At 33.6% G+C, this 23,558-nt stretch overlaps 2 protein-coding genes across 2 annotated transcripts; one reads left to right on the top strand and one right to left on the bottom strand.

The window, feature by feature from the left end:
* Positions 1-3,378: 3,378 nt before the first annotated feature.
* On the top strand, positions 3,379-7,942 carry LOC123904370 (uridylate kinase-like). Its single transcript, XM_045954047.1, has 7 exons — positions 3,379-4,170; positions 5,221-5,365; positions 5,538-5,591; positions 5,687-5,778; positions 6,644-6,879; positions 6,998-7,168; positions 7,482-7,942. Exons 1-7 carry the CDS (start codon positions 3,479-3,481, stop codon positions 7,577-7,579), a joined length of 1,488 nt encoding a protein of 495 aa, XP_045810003.1. The 5' UTR covers positions 3,379-3,478; the 3' UTR covers positions 7,580-7,942.
* Positions 7,943-8,456: 514 nt separating this feature from the next.
* Positions 8,457-11,605, bottom strand: LOC123904361 (leucine-rich repeat receptor-like protein kinase PXC1). The gene is made up of 2 exons (XM_045954038.1): positions 9,953-11,605; positions 8,457-9,396 (listed from the first exon to the last, which is right to left on the bottom strand). Exons 1-2 carry the CDS (start codon positions 11,310-11,312, stop codon positions 8,711-8,713), a joined length of 2,046 nt encoding a protein of 681 aa, XP_045809994.1. The 5' UTR covers positions 11,313-11,605; the 3' UTR covers positions 8,457-8,710.
* Between the last annotated feature and the right edge of the window lie 11,953 nt (positions 11,606-23,558).

Here is a 23,558-nt window from a genome sequence, read left to right as displayed (position 1 = left end):
TTGTTTGCATGATGAGTTGCTTCTCCAAACTGCAAAACAAAGTTCAAGTTTCATACACCTAATTTGGGGTACCTGAAACAAGAATCACATTGTTACTATTGCATAAATCCCAATATATCTACATACATGAAATTATCTTCAGTTACGAAATCAAGAAATATTCTCAAGAGAAGCTAAAATTGAACAAATGAAAATTAAATTCAACAAATCTTCATTTACTTGAAACAATCATAATCACTCAACAACTTAGCTACATAAGCTTACAATCGAGACATTAACATACTAACATAACAAAGAAAAACATATACACTTACCTTCAAAGAGGTCGAACAACTAGCAGCATCTTGCGTATAAAACATTTCTGCAAAACAAAGAAAAACATTTGAGTATGTATCAATCAAGTAACAACACACTAGTAAGAAATGATGAAAATGTATCTTACCTTCTTCAATTTGATCAATAGTATCAAGGTCCTCACTAGAAATAAAGGATGAAAATGCTGCGCCGAGCCAACTTGTGTACAAATGAGCGCTTCCACAGTTGCCACTAATAAAGAGCTGCGATGTAGGTCAAGGATCCTTCCTCCATTGCTAATTAAAAGTAGATTCAGAAGCTACAGTTGTTATAGGTATGACTAAAACATCTCTTGCAATGCTTGCAAGTATTGGAAATCGGCTAGAGTCCACCTTCCACCATTCTAGCAAATCAAAGCTAGTATGTTGCTCTTCTACTTCTAGTCGATTGTACTTGGCTATTTCAGTCTCTGATGTGCTACACCTTTCTGATTCATAAAATTCAGCTATTTCATGTGGATCGCCAAAACCATTAAAACCACTTGATAGATTGGAAGAACTACCTAAACGAGACACCACCCTACCTGAGTATTCATCATACATAGACTTCAAATAAGCATCTACTTTGGTTTTCAAAGATTATGATTGAGCACTACTATAGATCCTAGTTGTCAACCATTCAAAAAGCTTCATTTTACACCGAGAATCTAATACCATTGCAATCAGCAAAAACATGTTAAAGGCGGTCAGGATTTCCCCAATATTTATTGTACTTCAATTTCATCTTTAAAGTCATGGACTTTAACTTTGCATCTTCGGAATAACACATTTTTATAATTTTTCTTCCAATAGTGTAAACCTCAAGCATATACAAATTGCATTGTAGAATCATGAAATATCTGTAGGAATGACAGAATTAACTCAACATGCTCCACAATCTTCCGCAAACTCAACATCCATATTAATCTTGCTGAAACCACAAACAAAGGCATGCTATAATCATTAGAAAAACATGTTCAGCTAAAAACCAACATAACCAAACTCACTGTGTTGTAACATTTCAACAAACACCTTGTTTGCATAATTCAAGTCAAGCAAACAACAACCAAATATGGAGAAAAATCAATTCAATTGAGTCAAATAGTTGAAAAATAAAGATAAATCACAGTGGATAAGAAACAATGTCGAAGATTCACATAAAATATCATAGTGAAGAACATGTTCATATTGCAGTGAAGAAGAACGAAATCAAACTATCACAGTGAAGAACATGTTCACATTGTTTAAAATTGTTTGATACTGAAATGTTATGCTGTAAACCACACAAACCGAACCAATCCAAGCGGCGTTGATTTGAGATGACTTTTTATAAACCAACTGAACCAACCCGAACCGCATGCATTTTTATCTCGCGGCTAGAATGACTTTTATGCTCAAAACCGTATCAAACAACACCACAAACACCCAAAGGTGAGATTTTTAGCTGTGTCTAAGGGTGCATTTGTTTCAAGTTACCATTGTAAATTCTTGAGAATAAAATGATAGAATAATGCATTATCATGTTTGTTACAATTTTATCAAATTTTACTCCGAGTATAAAACATTCTTAGGAAAAGAAAAAATTTCGCAAAGAAAGGGATGAGTGAAAAAAATATCATTGTAAATTTCTGACAATAAAATGATAGAATAATGTACTATTATGTTTGTTACAAGTTTACCTTAAAAAAAAGTTTATTACAAGTTTATTAAATTTTATCGTGGATTAAAACATTTTTAGGAATAGAAAAATTTTCCAATGAAAAGGGTGGATAAAAGAGTATCATTGTAGATTCTAAGAATAAAATGATAGAATAATGTATATGTTTGATACAAGAAAAAGAAAGTAAAATAGTTTTTATGAAGATGAGAATAAATTATATATGTAGTAATTAACTACCAATAAATTTTCCAATTATAAAAGTTGTAAAAATTATTTAAATATATATATATATATATATATATATATATATATATATATATATATATATATTTAAATAATTTTTACAACTTTTATAATTGGAAAATTTATTGGTAGTTAATTACTACATATATAATTTATTCTCATCTTCATAAAAACTATTTAGTAACGTGAACTTAACTCAGTTGGTAAAGATATCACACTTTATGTGTAGTAGTCGGGGTTCGAACCCCAGATACTTCACTTAATCACTTTTAAGGTGAAATTTCTAGCCACAAGCTATTTGACATTTTTTTTTAAAATACCAAGAAATTCATCCTTATATCACTAAATTATTTTTTAGAATAAATTTAATAAACTTGAAACCAATATTTGATTCTTTTGATGCCAATATGCAAGGTTGTTTGCTTTTTTTTTTATTTAAAAAAAAATGGTTAAATATGTTTTTGGTCCTATAGTTTTCCAAAATTTTCATTTTAGTCTCTGAAGAATTTTTTCACACTTTTTAGTCTCTAAAGTTTTTTTCGTCAATGTTTTTAGTCCATACTTTTCATTCAACCCGTGCATATCATTTGAAATTTTTTTTTTCCGCGATCATGTTTAGTACATTATATGAATCTCTGTTATAAAAGTTTAAATTTTTTTAACAAAAGATGAATTAAATATGAATTTTTTAACATAAATAATTCATTTTATGTTAAAAAATTATAAATTTTTATCGGAGATATTCTTATAATATTTTTTTTTGAAAACTTGATATCCGGTCTTAGGACCGACTGATATTCTTATAATATTATAAATATGAATACAAAAAATCATTCAAAAATTTGAAAATATACACGAGTTGAATGAAAAGTAAGAACTAAAAACATTAATAAAAAAAATTTGAAGGACTAAAAAATGTGAAAAAATATTTTAGAGACTAAAATAAAAATTCTAGCAAACTATACGGACAAAAAAATATATTTAAAAAAAAAAAAAATATGCAAGGTTGTCCCAAATAAACAATGGGTCTCCTACGTGGGACAACAAAAGCGCGTACAATGCACTCGCAGTTATCATTTAACGGAAACGTCACGCCAACGTAACGGCAAAAACCATACTAACTCACGGAAGTCACGCTCCGTCAAACACATTTTCACCTTCTCTTAACGCTTCACACTCTCTTTCCCTAACGTCCTCTACAACGCCGTTCCCTCAAACCTTTAACGCCTTCTCCGTTACCCTTATGGCTTCTTGCGACGACGATGACGATTTCTCAATCCTCCGTGACGATAGCCACCACTCTCATCATCTTCACCAAACCTTCGCACCACATCACCACCACCATAACCACCAAACTCACCACCATTTCTCCACCGCTTCAGTCCATTCCAAACCAATCGCCGACGACGACACCGATGAGTACGGAAATCCGTTCGATGATGATGCTGGAAGCGAGAAACGTAAGGATCGAGATGAGATCGGAGACGCAACGACGTCGTACGCGTTTAACAAGAGACCGAAGCCTGTTTCTAGCGGTAGCGGTGGAGTAGGAGCTGTAGGAGCTGAGTATCGGAAGGATCGAGAAGAATGGAGTGATACAGCGATTGTTTGTTTGTTGGAAGCTTATACTGAGAAGTTTGCGCAGCTGAATCGGGGGAATCTGAGAGGAAGAGATTGGGAAGAGGTAGCTTCGGTGGTGAGTGAACGTTGTGAGAATCAATCGAAGAGTGTTGAACAGTGTAAGAACAAGGTTGATAATCTGAAGAAAAGGTATAAGCTGGAGAGGCATAGAATGAACAATGGATGCATCTCTGCTAGTCATTGGCCTTGGTATAAGCAGATGGAACATATCGTTGGAAATTCTCTTCCTTCCAAGTTCGCCGACGACGATAAAGCCATTGTTCCTGCTTCCATTTCACCTAGGCAATCCAAGAGGTTTCTTTTATTTTTATTCTTTTGTTTTCTTAGTGCAGTTTCATAAATGCTTAATTTACTTGGTGATTATGGATTGGAATTGGAAGAGTTAATAATGTCATAATGGTAAACTTTATTTATGGAAGTACTTCATTAATCTGTTTTTCATAAATGCAAACAAGTTCTTTTATGTTTGATTGTGCTATGTTTATTCGAGTACCTTGCTTATTATTGCACTTAATTCAATTAGATTAGATGCTTACCACTTAAATAATGAAAACTTTGTAAAATTGTAAAAATATTGCAACAAAATTCGTACTGCTAGGCAAATCAATGTGCTGAAGCATTAGCAAATATTGGTTGCATGTTAGAATTTAATTTAGCAGTCTCGAATTAGTCATTTGTTAGTTGCTGATGTTATGGGGATCTCTACCCCTTGTTTGATTCTATTGTAGTTCTCTTTTCTCCGGGCTTTAGTCCCTGTATTTTTTCTTAAATCCAGTGTTGTCAACAGTGTTGTCGATGGCGAATGCCAAAATCCCGCCATACCGGGCGACATGTGGTGCCGCCGTCCTTCATAAAATTGTTCATGTAATGCCCCGCCACCAATATCCGCCATGGCTGATATTTGACAAATATCAGCCATGGTGGCGTCATGGGTGATTAAGGTGGTGGGTTTTGTTTATAACTACCATGGCCATGGTGTTTTATGGCAGATTTTTAGCTTTGTGCTGTTGTCCGCCATCGATCACACTGCTATAGGCACAATTGATAGTGACATTATCAATTCTGATAGTTTCTGCTGTGAAACTAAACACAGTTGGATTTTGAAACAGTTTACGGTCTGCGGGATTAAGTGACATTACAAATTGAATTGTTGCAATGTACATCGTGATTCATGATATATTCACTGCCATATTTCTAGTTCACTAATCACATGGAAACCCAAGATCTTGATTCCAATTCACCATTTGGACTATTTTATTTTGAATGTCATTCATTGTACATTGTTTCATTGTTCTTATTCTTGTAATATTGTGAGTATTGAGCCTTCCCCTTCTTTATTTTTAGATATGGAGTGGCAACGTCCAGCAGTGGAGGTCAAGTAAACAGCCTGAAGTCCAAAGCACTGCCCAACCTTAGATGGCGGAGAGTTGTTCTGAAAATTAGTGGATCAGCACTTACTGGATCAGATACCTGCAATATTGACCCAAAGGTTTGTGTGAATGTACCTAAAATGAAAAAAAAATCAGCTGCAGTCTGGTTATATTATATATGTGGAATGGTTGACAGTTTTGACTCATGACCCTTGTCTATACTAAGTAGAAGTCTAATTGTTGCCTGGATGACAAAACTTACTCCATTTGCTTGCTTAACTTTATCGTCAGGTGGCCATGTTAGTTTCAAGTGAAGTTGCAATCGCTACCCGCCTTGGTGTGGAGGTATCAGTTCTCATGATTGTCCTGACGAGTCTGGTATTTTGCTATCCTGTTCAGTTTAGCTGAAGCTTGCTTCTTCTTTCTTTGTGATATTTCAGGTAGCAATTGTTGTTGGAGGTCGTAATTTCTTCTGCGGAGATGCATGGGTGACTGCAACAGGTTTAGAAAGATGCACTGCATACCAAGTTGGGTAAGGTTAATCACTAAAGTTCAATGTATATTCTATTTATGGTCTTACAATTTTACTAGAAGTCCATCAGAAAGTAAATATATGGAAAAATAGATTTAGATAACCATGAATATCCTGATTACAAATGGATGATCCAAGGAGAACAAAGAAGAGCTAGTTGTGATGTGGTGAAAGAGAGCATCTTGGTGACAGGCCATGGAAGGCCGCAGCGGGGGAGTGAACTTTGGCTCTTATCTTGTTTGGGATATTGGTAGTGTCAATTGCAGAGCAATTGCCTTGGCTGGACCGTTGGACTGAAAAGAGGACAAAGACTCCTCTCATTTTTAAAAAAACAAATAGGAAATCTGAAATTTGAATTTTTGTGTGGGCTATAATATGTGGAGTGAGGTTAGAATCACCCGGGAATAAATTTGTACTGTGTTTTGTCTGTAATTTCTCTTCTAACTGGATATGCTTTGCTGATGATTTGCATAAGCCTATCCTCGTTCTTCCTAGAGTTGCATTTCTGACCTTTGTTTAGCTGCATATTCAAATTTGGCAGTTTTGATTTTATGATGAATAAGTTTATATTGAAATACTTATGACAAGGATTTATTTTTTAAAAGTTTTATTTGTGAACTTTTGTTATATTTTTTTTTATCTGGTTTATATTTTCTTGTTTTATTCATAAACCTGTTGCTCGAACTTTATTGGCACCCCATTGTGGTGATGTGAGGATTGGTGCTTTTATGGCTTCTAGTCCATTAGATGTTGTATTTTTGTTGCCATAAGATCTTTTTAATCTTTCTGGTTAATATATCTTCTAAAGTGATACTTTATTTTAAAATATTGACCTGAACGAGTAGTTGCTTCTTAAATATGGCAGCATGATGGCAACTGTGATGAACTCATTACTGCTCCAATCAGCTCTGGAGAAGATGGGTGTTCAGACTCGTGTACAAACTTCAGTTTCAATGCAAGAGTTTGCTGAACCATACAATAGGCAGCGGGCCATCAGGCATCTTGAGAAAGGAAGAGTTGTTATATTTGGTGGCATTGGTTTTGGTGCTGGCAATCCACTTTTCTCAACTGACATAGCTGCTGCTCTTCGAGCATCAGAGGGTATGCTGCCGTCCTTGCTAAATTCTAATTACTATCTCCTCCACACCATCTAGTATTTACACTGACGGGAAAAGCATGGAATTTCTTTTTTTATAAGCATATTTCTCTTGGTATGCAGTTAATGCTCAGGCTGTCATCAAAGGTACTAATGTAGATGGTGTATACGACTGCAACTCCCGAGAAAACAATTTCACTTTCGAGCACATATCTTTCAGGGAGCTAGTGTCTAGAGGTGACGCCTCTATGGATATGCAAGCCCTGACATTCTGTGAGGAAAATGCCATTCCTGGTAAGTAATATATTGCATTTGGTATTTTTATGGGCATGTTTCAGGTTGTGGTCTTTTAGGTATTGTTCAAGACAAAATAAATATGCATTGTCATTTCTATATGTGGCTTGCAGTGGGTTTCAAATAAGTTCTGTTGCATATTTAAATTGCTAGGCACTTATGTGCAAGAATTTTTTTGTGGAAGTTTGTGTATCCCAAAGGTTATTTTCATTAACTGACGAATGATACTCATTGAAGTTGTAACCTGTAACCAACGAAGTAGACAATTCATAACAATGTATTTGATGAGTTTTTTTTTTCACCATTTGTGCAGTTGTAGTTTTTAATCTATTGGCACCTGGGAACATCTCAAAAGCTTTGTGTGGAGAACAAGTTGGCACACTAATTGACCAAACTGGAGCAATAAGCTAACATTTAATTCAACCGATTCAGTTATTATTAGGAAAGTTAGAACCATTTAGTTGATCAGAATACTTACCACCACTGAGATGTTTGGAGAAGAAAATATCAAATCTAGACAAGTTCAGTGTTATTCAGCAAAGTTCACGGAAATTGTAGAGCTGAAGTCACAAATTTCCTAGGCCTATGTTGTTTTAGTGGTGGTTGTACTTTAATATATATATTTCTGTAAAATGTAAAGAGAAATGCCTCTGTAAATTATTCCCAGATGAGTTGTAGCATTGTAATGTATTAGCTGTAGTCTTCCTTGTTGGTAACATGTGAACAGATATGGAAGTATTTTAACTCAAATACAACTGTCTATTATTGCTAGTATACTGATAATCACTTTGATCAAGTCAATTTTTTTCTTGTTTTTTTAGTAAAGGATATATAAAGAGTCAAAAGATGAAAAATAGAAGAAATAGATTAAAAAAAGTAATTATTTCTTTTAGTGGACGTGCACGGCCACCAGGGAGAGGTTTGAAATTGCAAACTGTTGCATGTCTCGAATTTTTATTGTATGTCTTTATCTCAACATGTAACTGTGACATCTTTTGTCGCAAGGTTTAGAGTTTGCATGCTTAATGATAATTTGAAGGAATTCATCATCAGTTGCAACTTGTAAGCTATTTATGCAATGATTAATTCATAATGATTTTTTATGGAAATTATGTGTCGCTGCGTTTGAAGGCACTTTTATTGATGTATATACACATACATTAGTGCTTCTAATTTGATTTCATGATTTCAGAGTTGCATATGAGAGATTTACAATCAAGCTACTTGCAATTATCAAGTGTTGCAGATACAGCAGACACAACTCATGATTGCAGATTCAGGGTGCAGATGCAATTGAACCAGACAAGACTTTATTCCAAACTCAACCTAAAGATCCTCAGATTTCTGCAACGTTCAACAATGGAATTACACAAAGCTCGCAAATTTTACAAAGAACACTTAACATGATTGAAGAGCTAGCTAATTGCAGCAACACAATGCAACTGGAAGAGGAACAAAGATAAGTTAAATACTCCTCCCTCCTGAACTAGAATGACATACATATATGTATATATACCATACAATAATATTGCACTATAATTCCTAAGCCAAACCATCTTCAGTGGTGGGAATGGAAGGTGAAAGTGAATCACGTGATTCATCATAGTCCTCACACAGAGGAGATTGCTCCACCCTGATATCCTCAATCATCTTAACAACATCTACCATAGTTGGCCTCTTCTCCGGTTGTGCCACCACACAAGCCAACCCAACATGCAGCATTGACACAAGCTCTTCCTCAATATTCTTGTATCGCAAAAGTTCTTGATCAAAAACCTCTCCAGTCCACTCTTCTTTCACAACTGATCGAACCCATTTGGGAAGATCCACCATAGTTTGGTCCTCTTCATCTTTACGAGGACGAGCCGTCCCCGGGGAGGGATAATGTAATGAAGGAGCTCTCCCTGTGAGAACTTCCAATAGCAACACTCCAAAACTGTACACATCAGCTTGCTGAGACAGTTTCTTTTGTTCTGTCTGTTCAGGTGCTCTGTACCCTCCCAATCTTGCAATTGCATGAACAGGGTTTAATAGTAGTGACAAACCAAAGTCAGATATGCAAGCAACACCATTCTTGTCAAGTAGTACATTGGATGATTTCACATTCCCATGTGGCACTTTTGCTGCACTGTACTCTGTATGAATCCTAGCTACCCCTCTTGCTGCTCCTAACACCAAGCTTATTCTTGTTGTCCAATCCAATGGAATCCTCCCAGGTCCACGGTTCCCTATCAATACAATAAATTAGATATACAACAATATCACAATAAAACAAAATAAAAAAAAAAGATCATTAGTGGTTTTATTTGTTTTTGTTTTCATCCATATATAGAATTCAAAGGTGGTCCTGGGACTATTATGTGATCGGTCAAAAGATAGATAAAGTCTGATCATAATTTGTTCCTTCATCATATATGAACTCAGTTACCTCCTACATCTGCCCTTTTAAATGGATCATATTAACCAAACTTTTTAAAAACTGAACCAGAGATCAAATCAGTGAGACCTTCGAGTCATGGTTCAATTGTTTCAATTTCAGTTCCATTTTAATGAACCAGACTGTAGTACAATTCGGATCAAACCAACCAACAAATTGGCCAATTCACGATTCAACCGGTTGAATCACCATTTTGGTCTGGTTTTTAAAACTTTGCATTGACCACTTTCCCTAGCTCCACTAGTGCTTCTTATTGGTGTTTTTATTTTTTTTAAGTGAAAATAAACATAGCAAAAGTTGAAAACTAATGAATCATAGACCAACTAAGAAAAATAGTTTAAGACTACCATGAAGAAGAGCATGCAAACTTCCATTTGAGAGATAATCATAGACAAGAAGCTTTTCTTCCTTAGCATAATAATAAGCTCTAAGTTTAACAATATTAGGGTGTTTAAGCTTCCCAATCACATCCATATACTGCTCAAACTCATGCCTAGCACAGGGATTTGCATCTTTTAACCTCTTAACAGCAACTGTACTACCATCATCAAGCCCTGCTTTATAAACAGTTCCCAAACTACCCTTCCCAAGCATCTCAGCAGAAGCACGCAACAAATCCTCCAATTCAAACCCATTCCTCCTATCAAAAAACACAAGCTTGCTCATATCAGTTCCACTAGTCCCGTCACTACTATCACCACCCCCACCATTTGCATTATACACCTTCTTCTCACTACCATAACTCTTCCTCTTTCCGTTTCCAGCCTCACTGCCCATTATGGAATTACTATTAACACCTCTCCCTCTGGCACAACATTGAGCAACAACGAAAGATGTTACCACTAACAATGCAACACAAATAGCCACCACAATGGCTACAATTGCGCCGAGGCTTAACCCTTTACGGTGTTGGCTTCTTGGTCTTGCGACTACACTTGTTTCAGGGAAAGAACTGGGGTTTGAAGGAACCGTCTGAACCGGTTCAGAGAAAGGAGGATTGTTCTCTGTGGAGGAACAGACTCGGAACGGTTTTGAACCACATAAACCTTCGTTACCGGAGAAGCTTTCATCACCGAATTTTTTAACCATGGAGTTTGGTATATGACCGTGGAATTCGTTGTTTGTCATGTTGAGCTCTGTGAGATTCGGCATGGCAGAGGAGAGGTCAGGGATGTTACCGGAGAGTGCGTTGTTCTGAAGCCTGAGAGTGAGGAGGCTAGTTAAACGGGAAATTTCATTTGGAATTGCACCGGCAAGGTTGTTGTCGGAGAGGTCAAGACGAAGGAGATTAACCGGGGAGGAGATATCAGGTGGGATTTGACCAGAAAAGTCGTTTCCGGCGAGGTAGAGGAGTTTGAGGTTTGTGCAATTTGAGAGGAGAGAGGGGGAAACAGTGCCATTTAGGCGGTTGTTATGGAGGTCGAGGAGGCGGAGATGGGTGAGGGGAGAAAGGGCGTCGATGGGTCCTCGGAGGTTGAGGGACGGAAGTGTGAGGGACGTGACACGATTGTTTGGTGAGCAAATGACGCCATGCCATGTGGCCGAGCATGCATCTGTTCCGGTCCAGTTGGTATGGAGTTGGCCATGTATGTCTGTTTGTTGGCGGAAGAGAGTAAGTGCATGAGTGTCATTATATGTAAGACACGGTACAATGTAGGTGCCTAAGAAGAGGAAGAAGAAGAAGAACATGATGGCACAATTCATCATTGGATGAAGATGAAGTTGTTATGGCGGGAAGTGGAAATAAACAATGTTGTTAATGTTTTAAAAACTATTAATAAAGCAAGTGAAAGTCATGCGTGCTCTCATAGTTTCTATGTGAATTGGAGAGAGAGTGAAAATATGAAATAATTTGAAATTTGGAAGGGTTCTTATTGTGTTCTTTTTATTTATCATGTGGCATGCATGAATGATTAGGGAGAGTGGTGCTTAATTAGGAGGAGAGAGGGAATATATGTATGATGATTAAAGGTGCCAATTGGTTGTGCTGGTTCTTGTGTGAATGATTGCTGTTGTCCACTCTCCTTTATGGAAAAAAAGAAAGAAATGTCACCAACAATATTTTACTTTTTCTTTTCTTTTCTTGTCTTTGTTCTTTTCTGCTCTGTAACAGGGGAAAAAGAAGATAAATCCTATGCTTCTTACCATGTGGATTATTTTAATAAAGGGACTTGCTCTCTTTACTCTATTTACCTTTGGTTATGCAAAAATGATATACCAATACTATATACTTTTGCTAGCTGGTATTAATACTTTGAAGTATATAGTGTGGTGAAATTTAAGAGCCTAGCTAGCTCAAGAGGTTGAACTCCTTTATTGTGGAAACATAGATTTGAAATTGAGATCCAGTGATGCATATATAGTATATCATAGTACATGTTTTCAGCAAATGAGGGCTACTGATATGTTATATCCGACAGAATTACGTGCCTTATTTCCTACCTATATTTTACTTCATTATTTAGAGATCCCAAATCATATTTCCACTTTTGACTTTTTACATCAATTATTATATAAATGTCCCCAACAGCATGCGTAATATAAAGTGTATAAATCAAACCCCATATAATTTTTGGTGTATTCTCTATTTGTAATTGCATAAACTAATCCATCCAATCGGAGAAAATTATATTGGGTGGAAAAGTTCTCTTTAGAGTTTTAAAGTCTATATTCCTGTAACTGAGTTCGAACTCAGAATCACCGGTTAAGTCAGAAGAGACTTTAACATTATCCAAAGAATCTTGGTTAAAATAATTTGACTGGCTGTACAGAGGATAAAGAGGATATGTTGGAGCTTTTCAATTTGTACTATCAACTACACGCTTATATACGGTCTATAAGTCTTGGCTGAACTGACATTATATTGTTAGATTAAACGCATTCATTTGAATTCGAATCCAAAATCTCACAGTTGTATGTAAGTTTCAGTGATGTTTACTAGTTTTACTATTGACAAAAAAATGAAGAAGCCTGTACATTATAAAATGAATAATTAAATGGCAGTAAGAGTAGTACTTTATTTTATTATACACCAATAATAGCAAGCTACTTGACTTTTCCCAAGCTAATTGACCTTATGAAGACTTCAAAGTCAGAGTTTTACTTGCTAATTAGACTAATTTGGGGTTCCCCCCGTGCTAGTACTGTTTATTGCATACTGTATATTGTTGGAACAAATTAAATATAATCCAAGGTCATTACCAAAGTCAGCTCTCTTCTCTAATCATCCCCATGATCTTCTTTTGGATGTGAATTGTGTGTACAAATTAGTCCTTGGTTCTAATAATCATGACCATGCATATGCTCGAAGTATTGATTTTATGCTTAGATAGAAAATAAATTCTTTCGTCACTGAGAGCATAGCTCGATTGACATGGACATTGCATGTAATATGCAGGAACCGGGGTTCAAACTTCGAACAATGATCCATCTATTCACCTTAAAAGGTGAAATTTTAACCACTAAACTACTTGATAAAAAAAATAAAAATGAATTCTTCGGAGTGAAAATTAAAAAGATGGTTCCGGTAGAACTGAGGTTCACAACAGCGACAATGAACCAATAAAAAAAATACTATTCGGACCTTCGGATGTGGTGTTTGGCCATAATTCACATTTTCGGCCAGGATGATAGGGTTGTACATACAAACACTTCAACACTATGCGCTTGTCGTAGAGGTTAGGTTTAGAATCAAACAGATATTGAAAAGTGGTGATGAGATCGAGGCTTATATATCCTAAAGATGTAGTAGTATTGGACTTTAGTCCTCAAGTTACATTTGAAATTCAATTGTCCACAATTATAACACTACTCCTTTTTGTGTTGAGGTATAGACCACAGAACAGAACCATTGACTATGTTGACACAATTCATTTGAGTAATTACTTTCACTGATCATATATTTAACAAGATTGAAAATAATTTATCTTGTTGGGTATACTTTTGAGGCTTTCAAACAAAAGAGAGTGGTCCATTGATTATTTGATTTGCCTACTTTTCTTTTTCTGCGTCGTGGAAGAAAAAAGAGGTCTCCTTCACTTTAAGTCATGAGCAAGTAAAGCTTTTCTAACACCAACCATGAAGCGATTGAATTCAGTACTATTAGTGAACAACAAAATATAAGTAAGCACCAAATTGAACTTTTTACTTCAAGAGTTTAAAATTAGCAAATGGCATGGCCATGTTTTTTTGTGCGCAGGATTAATTTGCATGACAATTTAAGTTAAACTCTACAAAAATTTTAGTCAAACTAATATTAGAAAATAGAAATTGCCCCAAAAGTATGGATAAAATATTTCTAGAGGGGTTCGAAACTCTTAAGAAAATGCTAGAGAGTACTCTTACGAGTGGATCAAGTACTCTTACGAGTGGATGGATCAATAAGGATCAGGATGCACCGTAGTAACTAAATCATACAGTTACACGCAATAGCAGATTCTAGCCATCCATTTCAAATCGGCCGGTTCATATTGTATCTTAATAAAATCAATATAAATCAATCTCAACCATTAATATTAGATTGGATGGTCGTGATTATAAACAACGTGGATATTTAATGCAGGAAATCCTATTCCATTAAAAATATTGTTAATATATAAAATTAGATTGTTACATTTCTACAATTTCAAGAATCAAATAGAATATTTACTCCTAATATTTCCACTCTTCTATGAATATCAGTCACTTAGTATGTAGTACAGTATGTGGTAATGCATGCATGCTGTCTCAAAAAGAGAAGGAATTGTTTCAGCTTTTACTTCTGATTATATGCTTTTTGGCCCAACAACGAGCATACAAAAGCAAAAGAGAAAAATAAAGTAACAAAGATTGAAGGCGAGATTGGCGTTCTAAAATCTAAAATTTTGGCACTCACTCAAATTTTAGCGTTCTAGAAAGCAAGTTGTTAAGCATATGAGAAGAATTTAATCCAAAAGACTAGCCAAACAGGTGGGAGAGCTTATGGCTTAAATATTATATGAGAATTTTGATATACTCGATAACATTGCCACATTTTTTAAGAGCCGACGTCCACGACGGCTTTCACTGTATCAACACTATCCCGATGGTGTAGCCCTTTCCTTTTCGGCGGCTCACTAACCTATCAGTATTCAATGGAGTACCTTAATCAAACATGCATGTAGTCTTTTCCTTGTCTCAGCTCTCAATGAAAGCACCAATTGTTAGGACTTAAACACATGATCGAGTCCAACTCAAAAGACTAGTCCAATAAGTTAGGTGAGAGAACCTTGCGGCTTAAGTACCACATTGAACACTAGAATATAATCGATGCGTGACTCCTAACAACACAAGCACACTATAGTAATAGTACTGAATGTAGCGACAGTAGGGAATCATATTTATCTTTCTTTTGAAATCAAAATCACTTAAATCTCTAAATTTGAAAGTTGTTATTAGTATAATGAATTGATCGCTGCTTAATTTTTTAAAAAAGGAAACAAATTTGATTTGTATTTTGAAGCACTTGTATAATACAAAGAGATCGATGTCTAAATTGTGAGAACGAGAATCTTCTAAGTTGTTACAATATTTTAAGCAAATAAAGTAATCAAAACCGTCGACACTAGCTAGAATTTGTTCATATAGAATTTTATTTGCGACAAAAGAAGTGTTATATATGCACGGTAAGTTTAGCTTTAGCTGATCCAAGAAATGTGTCTAATGTCAGGATAAAGAATCATTAGAACTAGAAGAGACAAAAGAACACTGTCATATGACACCATGAATATGATTAATTTTAACTAACATTTGCAGCAACCACTGCTTAATTGGTGCTAAGCATGGTTTTGGGAAAAATTAGGAGATGAGAAGCTTTGTAAGCTTGTGAAAGCCTGCAACCACCAGGTTGATACAATTGGTTAAAAAATAATTTTCTTTTATATATATATATATATATATATATATATATATATATATATATATATTCTTAGCTAGTATGGTTTATAATTTTCACTTGAAATAAATAAATTAATTAATTAAAAGATAAGTAGTTCTTTTATATTCTTAGCAATGTAACAGAGGACATATCCCATAAGGAGTTACGCGAAGGATTACGACAATGTGGCTTTATACTTGATGTTTTTATTTCACAGAGACACTTCTATGGAAAAAAAAAAGAAAGGAATAAGATCAAACAATTGGCTAAATAGTGGCTTTTAGTTTTCTTGCTTTCCAAGCTATTGTAAGCTACTATAGTTACTAGTGTGTTCTCCAGTTAGTGCTAGCTATTATAAACCTTTCAAATACCATGTTGATGGAGTAGCTAAGGGATATAACCATATGGAAGGTCTTGACTACGTTGACACTTATTCTCCGGATGCCAAACTCACTTCGGTTAGAACTATCATAGCCTTAGCCTTGATCAATCACTTGATCATACATCAACTTGATGTTATAACAATGCATTCTTATGTGGATAGCTTCAAGAAGATGTATATTGCTTGTTCCCTCTGGTGTCACCACTACCAAGCCTAATCAGATTTGCAAGCCTGTCAAGTCCCTATATATCTTTAATCAAGCTAGTGGAAGATGGTTACTCTATGTGTGAGATACAATTAATCAAAGATGCCTTGCACACTTGATCATGGTAAGCCCCTACCATGTTAAAGGAAATATTGTTTAGACTTGTTAGATGATTCAGATAGGCTATGTTCTTTTTTTTTTGACAAACAGATAGGCTATGTTCTAAACCTATATATATATATATATATATATATATATATATATATATATATATATATATATATATATATATATATATCCACACCTTCTGATCAATCATTCAAATTACACCAATATGCTAGTTCTCCATATATCCAGATATTCCAAAATATAGAAGATTAGTTGGTAGATTATTATACTTGAATTTGAATGCTACAAGACCTAGCTAACATCACCTTTAGCACTCAACAATTGAGCCAATTTTTATATGCACCAACTATGCCACACTTCAATGTTGCAAACTAGAATCCTCAAATATCTCAAGACATGTCTTGGTAGTGGTGTGTTATTCCCTAGAAACTCAATGCTTCATTTGCAGGATTACTCTAATGCTGATTGGGATGGATGCATTAATTCAAGAAAGTCAATTTCAGGATAATGTTTCTTCTTAGGAAAGTCACTTATTTCATGGAGAACTAAGAAACAACTAATTTATCTAGATCCTCATCAAAAGCAGAATATAGAGCTCTAGCAGCTTCCACCTGCGATCTTTAATTGTTGTTATACCTCTTCAAAGATTGCTATAACTAGAGTGCAACATATATTGCAACCAACCTAGTGTTTTATGAAAGAACCAAGCATTTAGAAATCTATTGTCATATGGTCAAAGAGTAGTTAGAAAAGTCTCACATTGCTTAGAAATCTATTGTCATCTGGCCAAAGAGTAGTTAGAACCAAGCATATATTGGAGAAGTCCCACATTGCTTAGAAAAATGAATGGTGTGGTAGCTCAATGCTATATATAGAGACCTCAAGTTTCTTGTATCAATACACCAAGTATTAACACTTGTAAATACTTTAAGTTTATATTTGTGTTTTTTTTCTTTTTCTTATGCTCTTGTTTTAGAGTATTTGAGATTTGAGATGTAGTTTAAGTACTTGTTTGGTTCTGCGTTTGATCGATTCAACCAAGCGAACGCGATTTTACTGGAAGCTGCTATTCCTAACTTCTGCGTCTGAGTGAAATTGATTCTCCCACAAATCAATTTGAATTATCTGTTCTACCCTTTCAACATGACATGACCATATGCCTTCTTTACGGTTGTTTATGGCCTCCTGTGTTAAGTTTCCAACCGTCCCTTAGGTTAGAGATGAAGGAGAAATAGATTGGGTTTGCCTTTCACAACTCGGCCCACTAACGATAACAAACCAATTTTTTATTTATTTTTTATTTTGAAAAAGAAAAACAAATTTCACATAATGTTTATTCTTTAGTTGTCAGTTTTGACAACGACCGTGGTTTTTTCTTCGATTTTGAAGTTTCCACGTTAAATTCTTATGTTGTGATTGCATTATTTTATTTTTTCTATGCCTATTTTTCCCAACACCTCCAAATCACGATTACTATATTTTTGTTTGCGAACAAGATTCATGTATACACGCAGCTAGCGTATTTTAAGAATCCATTACGGTATAACGTAACAAAAAGTATTATAATATACATTTTTCACATTTAAGAACTAGAAATTTATTCCCGTAACTTTTTTACTACAAATATAAAAAATGAAGTAATGGACGAACCGTAGATCCCGACATTCAAAATATAGAGCAGTTAATTTGATAGCTTTGCAAGTGCACGAAATTATAGTCGTAATAAAAAGAATATCAATCCATAAAGACTAGTGAGAAAAAGAGTATATGGTTCTATATTTACAAGTTTGAGTAGAAAAAGTAGTAATTCGATGATGGATGATTTGTTTTGGTTTTGTAAAGATATGAAATAAGAAACAAGACATATAAAAGATATACACCCTAAAGTGATCTAGTCTAGTCTAGTCTAGCTTGATTAAAGATAGGATACTAAAATTACTTATGTTCTCTCTCGAAAAAATCTATATATATAAATCCTAGATAGTTGTGGAATTGCCTATCTAAACCCTAATCCACAAATCAATGAAAATTTTTCATTTAGCCACATCATCCACTTACATCCATTTAATGTGGGGTATTAATTGTAATTATTATTATTATTATTATTATTATTATTTTGGGTTATTATTCATTTTAAATTTTTTTGTTCATTTTTATTATTTTGTGTATTTTATTGTTTTTTTCAAACTAATAATTTTTTGTCCAATCTTTGTAAATATAAGAAGTTGGTCGATTGTCAGGACTACTTCCTAATGTTAGTAAAAAAAATAGATAAAATAAAATTTACTAATGGTTGTTATGCCCTGTATAATTTTTATCATATTCGATATTTGAGTATGAGTTAAGTTGGTTTATCTTTGCTCCAATAAGTTTCAAATTAATATAAATGTCAAATTCGATGATACATTATTTTTTTGGTAAGAGATAATGAAGTAGTTTATCCAACTCAGAATCCTCCAATGAGATTTATAATATAAATAAAAACTTATGTTTCAATATCGATTGTTTTCCATGGTCAATTATATGTTGTCATTTTCATAGTTATTTTGAAGAATGAGTTAAAGATATTGCTAATTAATGTTAATGAAGAAGATACCAAAGTAACTTCAAATGTGATGTATAAATAAGTTTTTTAAATGTATAAACATCTATATATATATAATTCCTAGATAGTTGTGCAACCACTAATCTAACCCTAATTCACGTCAGCCACTTATATCCAATTAAACTACTTAATAATGTCACATCACTTCTACTTACATCATTTTCATCTCTATACACTTTTTCATATGCCTACATTTATATATCTATGACTTATCATTATACACTCACTCAACTAATAATAATAGTTTTTACTAAATTATACGCACTAATTAATCTTTTATACTATATATTGAATTATAGTGTCCAATTAAGAATCAAATGCTAGGACATTGAAATGTGAAAACAGCGACATAATCATACTCACACGGTTCGAATTAATTGTGGAGTTGGAAAAAAAAGCCAAGAACCAAAGTAAAATAGTCCTCTTCACAATATACATACTATGACTAATTCTACGGTACAAGGAATTTTCTAAATATAGTCGAAAAAAACTAGAAGTGTATGAGTATGACCACAAACCGTTTTCATACTGACATGACAATTTATGGATTACCAATATTTTGGTAGATGCAATAGGATTCATTGTAATCTTTTCGAAATGTATAAACACATCTTTAATATCTATCTTATATTTACATCATTTTATTATTATTATTATTTTGTTGTTGTTGATGTTATTATTATAATTTTCATAATACTTATTGTTTCAATTTATATGAATGATTTTTCAATATTATAATATAAAATACCGCATAACATTCGTGTATCACACGGGTGTGGGACTAGCAATGGATAAATCCACGTAAGTGTGTTTTAGCCCAAACCTAACCCCTATTTTCATATATACTACTTCCTTCCCATTTTATAAGACTCAGTTGGACTAAATGTACTATTTATATATCTTGTTTTGATCGTATTTTTTTAAAAGTATATAAATGTATATATTATCATATAAGATCTTGTTTGATTTGTTTCTGTAAATATTTTCTAAATATCAAATTTTTATAATTTTTACTAATACACAATTAAAGATATTCGTAATCAAAATTATGTATTGATATACGTGCAATGGTCAAAGAAGTCTTATATTTTGGGATGGAGAGAGTAGTTACTACTTCCCCCATTCCAAAATGTAGGTCACTTTGGGCAAATTACACAGATTAAGAAATGTAATCAATGTTGTATGGAAAAGAGAAATTATGAGTTAGTTTACAAAATTGTCATTTATTAATGATATAAGAAATATAAATTGAAGAATTGAAAGAAGAGAAAGTAATAAATAATTAAGGGTATAATAGGAAAACTAGCATTAAATGCTTCATTGGTAATGTAAAGTGACTTATAATTTAGTACAATTTTTTTTCTCAAAGTGACTTACAATTTGAAACGGAGGGAGTACTAAGTTGGTAAATCCATTAACCTCTTTTCTTTTTTCTCCCTAAATAAATCTCAAGGACCCCTAACTATTCTCATTTTGTTTAGTCTTATATTCCAATATCAATATATAAATATTTTTAAAATAATTAAACAATTTAATTTGTATAGATGCAAGCTGAACATGTTATTTGTTACTACTTACTACTCCATCCCCAAATACAATTGTTCTTTTAACTAATTCACAAGGATTAACAAATAATTAAACTAGAGTTATGCATCATAGATATTTCAATATGAGCATCTAGTTTTTTTAACAAAAAAAACTTATAAAAAGTCTTTTTCTTTTTAAAATAGAGTTATTATATCTAAGACAAAAAGTAGTATATATATATATATATATAACTAATGTTGAACACTTTATGAAGATTAGGAAGAATCAGAGTTCACAAATTTAATATGTTTAGCATAATGTCCTTTTATTGGTCCAATTGGTTTGTAGTCCTTAATAATAAATATAATTCCAACAAAACCAAACAACAATTAGGATGAGAAGAAGAAAACACATCTATGGCAAGTGCTTTTGTTACTAAATAATTAAAGACAGTTCTTGACTAGGTAATGTGAATATGGTACTAATTAATAATATGCCACTAATTTGCATCATCGAAGACATAGGTGATGGTTAATAAATATTCACATGGTAATTGGTCCCAATTTTCCCAATGCGTGTATTCATAAGGGGGGCTACTACTATACGATGTTTTTTAAGCTCTTTTAGCCTTGCCATATTTGATGCAAACGGTACTACTAAGGTACAGAACGTATTTATATTTTTTGTAGCCGTACATTACGTTATTTTTATATCAAAATCAACTCACACGGGCGATCCATTTTTTTGATCAAGGAGAAAATAAAAGATAAAAGGGAAAACAACAAAGACTACCATCTTAACGGAGAATATGATGCACTTGCGAGGGGCAAATCATCCATACTTTAAGTACAATCTCAGAGGACGCATCATGTTTAGCCAGCCAATCAGCACATTCATTTCGTTGACGTAGAGTATGGTGGAAAGAAACAACCCAATTTTGACATGAAAGTTGATAAAGCTGACTAATTAGCGGAGCATAAGGATGGAGGGGTTGAGCCTCTGACATGATTAAATTAAGAGCCTCCATAGAATTTGACTCAATAATAATATTTCAGTGACCAACATCATAAGTCATACGAAGGTCATGAAAACTGGCATATAACTTCGTCACCAAACAAATAGTAATACCACAAAAATCAGAGAAACTCAATAACCACTCGCCATTATTATTCCTCATAAGGTCATCAAAACCTAATCTCCCTGTGTTTTTGTGTTTTAGATAAAGAGCTGCCATCAACATTGACTTTGATGATACTATCTAAAGGAGGAAACCATGTGTCATGCTTACTAAGTTTGTAGATGTCTTCTTTATAGAGAGGAGATGCAACACATTAGAGTGAAGATAATATATTTGGCTAACGCAATTCCGATTCAACCAATCACTATTATTGAAAACTTTATCATTTTCGGACTTCCATAAGATCTGGCACATTATTAGTAGTGGCAGATCTTGTTGAATGCCTGTTTCCCAGGTAGCCCCTTGGTTGACGAGTCACTTTGTAACCTAAAGATACTTGGTTCGAAGCTTGGCATTAGCAAAAAAAATAATATTATTAATTAATATTTATTCATTTAATATCTATAGAGTTTTGATGGTTGAGTGATATTTTTGATTTCATATTGGTCCTTAAAAAAATTTTCATCTAAGTTCATTATGATTATCTCCATTAGTTAAAATGGTTCCTTTCGTCAATTTTTTCAAAAACAAAATGTTAGTTTTGCACAAGTCCATTGTTACTAATGGTGTATACCGCCAACATCCAATTTTGTTTTCATTCCTTCATCTTCTCCATTAATTTGTTCTTCATCTTCATCAACATTTTCATAAACTTCAACAACAAAATTCCAGATCTTCAAACAAACTCAAAATGCACACTTCAACCCAGAAAATTAAAATCTAAAAACACAAATTAAAATAATTCAACTATCAAACTTAAAATAATTCAACTATCTAAAAACTAAATAGTTTCTCTCGTGGGCGGAAATGATCTGAGCAATTAAATGATCTGAACGTGTAGTTAACATCGATGGTGATGAGCTTTAGGCACCGTGAGAAAATGGTACCTATAAAAATGTTAGCACTTCAACGAATAGCTCAAGATGAGCGTATGAATTGGAAAATTGTGTGACCTTGAGAGTGAGTCCATATTGGTTTTATGAGAATATGCATAATCCACCTTGTAGGTTCCACTATGCAGTAAATTTGTATTAAAACTTATACATTTTATATTAAATGTATAACTTTTTAATATACTGATACTATTGTTGTTTTTTTTTTTAAAAATTATTACTTTTCGTAATTTTAACATGTGCAATATTGTACATGTTAGACAAACACTAATAAAATTACAATGTTCATTATCAATTTAAAAGAAACCGACAAAAAGTCTCATAAGTCCTAGCTCAACCGACAAAAATGCCGAAATTGTTAGCCCGAACGTCGTGATGCGGATTCGAACCCGAGATCTCACAATTATATGTGAGTTTAATTTTAGTGGATTATCACTTCATCTAGGAATAAAAAAAAATAAAAGAAACCGACAAAAATAGATTAGTTTACAAATAAAAATTCTCAATTCACCCCAAAAAAAAAAGGTTAAAAATACATTGGAAGTACCCCCTCAAAGTTGATAAAGCAAATTTATACAGTTCGTTAGATTGTCGGAGGCATATCATCGTATTTATTAACATGCGTGAGATCAGAAATAGAAAATATTAACGAATCGTTAGTTAGTTAAGTTGTAATTGACGTTAAATTTGGTAGAGAAGACCACGGTTCGATCTCTCACAATTACGATCGGGAGGGGGATGGAACCACATAATGGTAGAACTGACCCCTTGAACCAGATTAAACTGGTGGTGAAAGCCAAAAGAAATAGAAAATATTAAATTGAGATATTAGACTTAAGTGATTAATGAATTTCCTTTAGAATAAATTGTTTGAGAGAATTCGAATTTAATTTGATTTTTGATGGGAACAATTTTTTATTAGACTTTACTTGTCTCGTGGCCGAACTCTGAGTTACCAGTCACCCTTTACTGGGAACCAGGAAGTTAATGTAAGAAGAACTTTTAACGGATATTTAAGTTCAAGTGATTAATGAGTTCTTTTAGGATAAATCGTTCGGAAGAAACTGAGTTCAATCTATAGTTGAACACAAAAAAATAGTGACCAAATAATTAGACTTAAGGATTAATCAGTTCTCCTTAAA

The sequence above is a fragment of the Trifolium pratense genome, linkage group LG1 (assembly GCF_020283565.1).
Source record: "Trifolium pratense cultivar HEN17-A07 linkage group LG1, ARS_RC_1.1, whole genome shotgun sequence".
NCBI lineage: Eukaryota > Viridiplantae > Streptophyta > Magnoliopsida > Fabales > Fabaceae > Trifolium > Trifolium pratense.
Note: the sequence above shows the minus strand (reverse complement) of the source record. Positions and strands in the feature narration are given on the sequence as shown.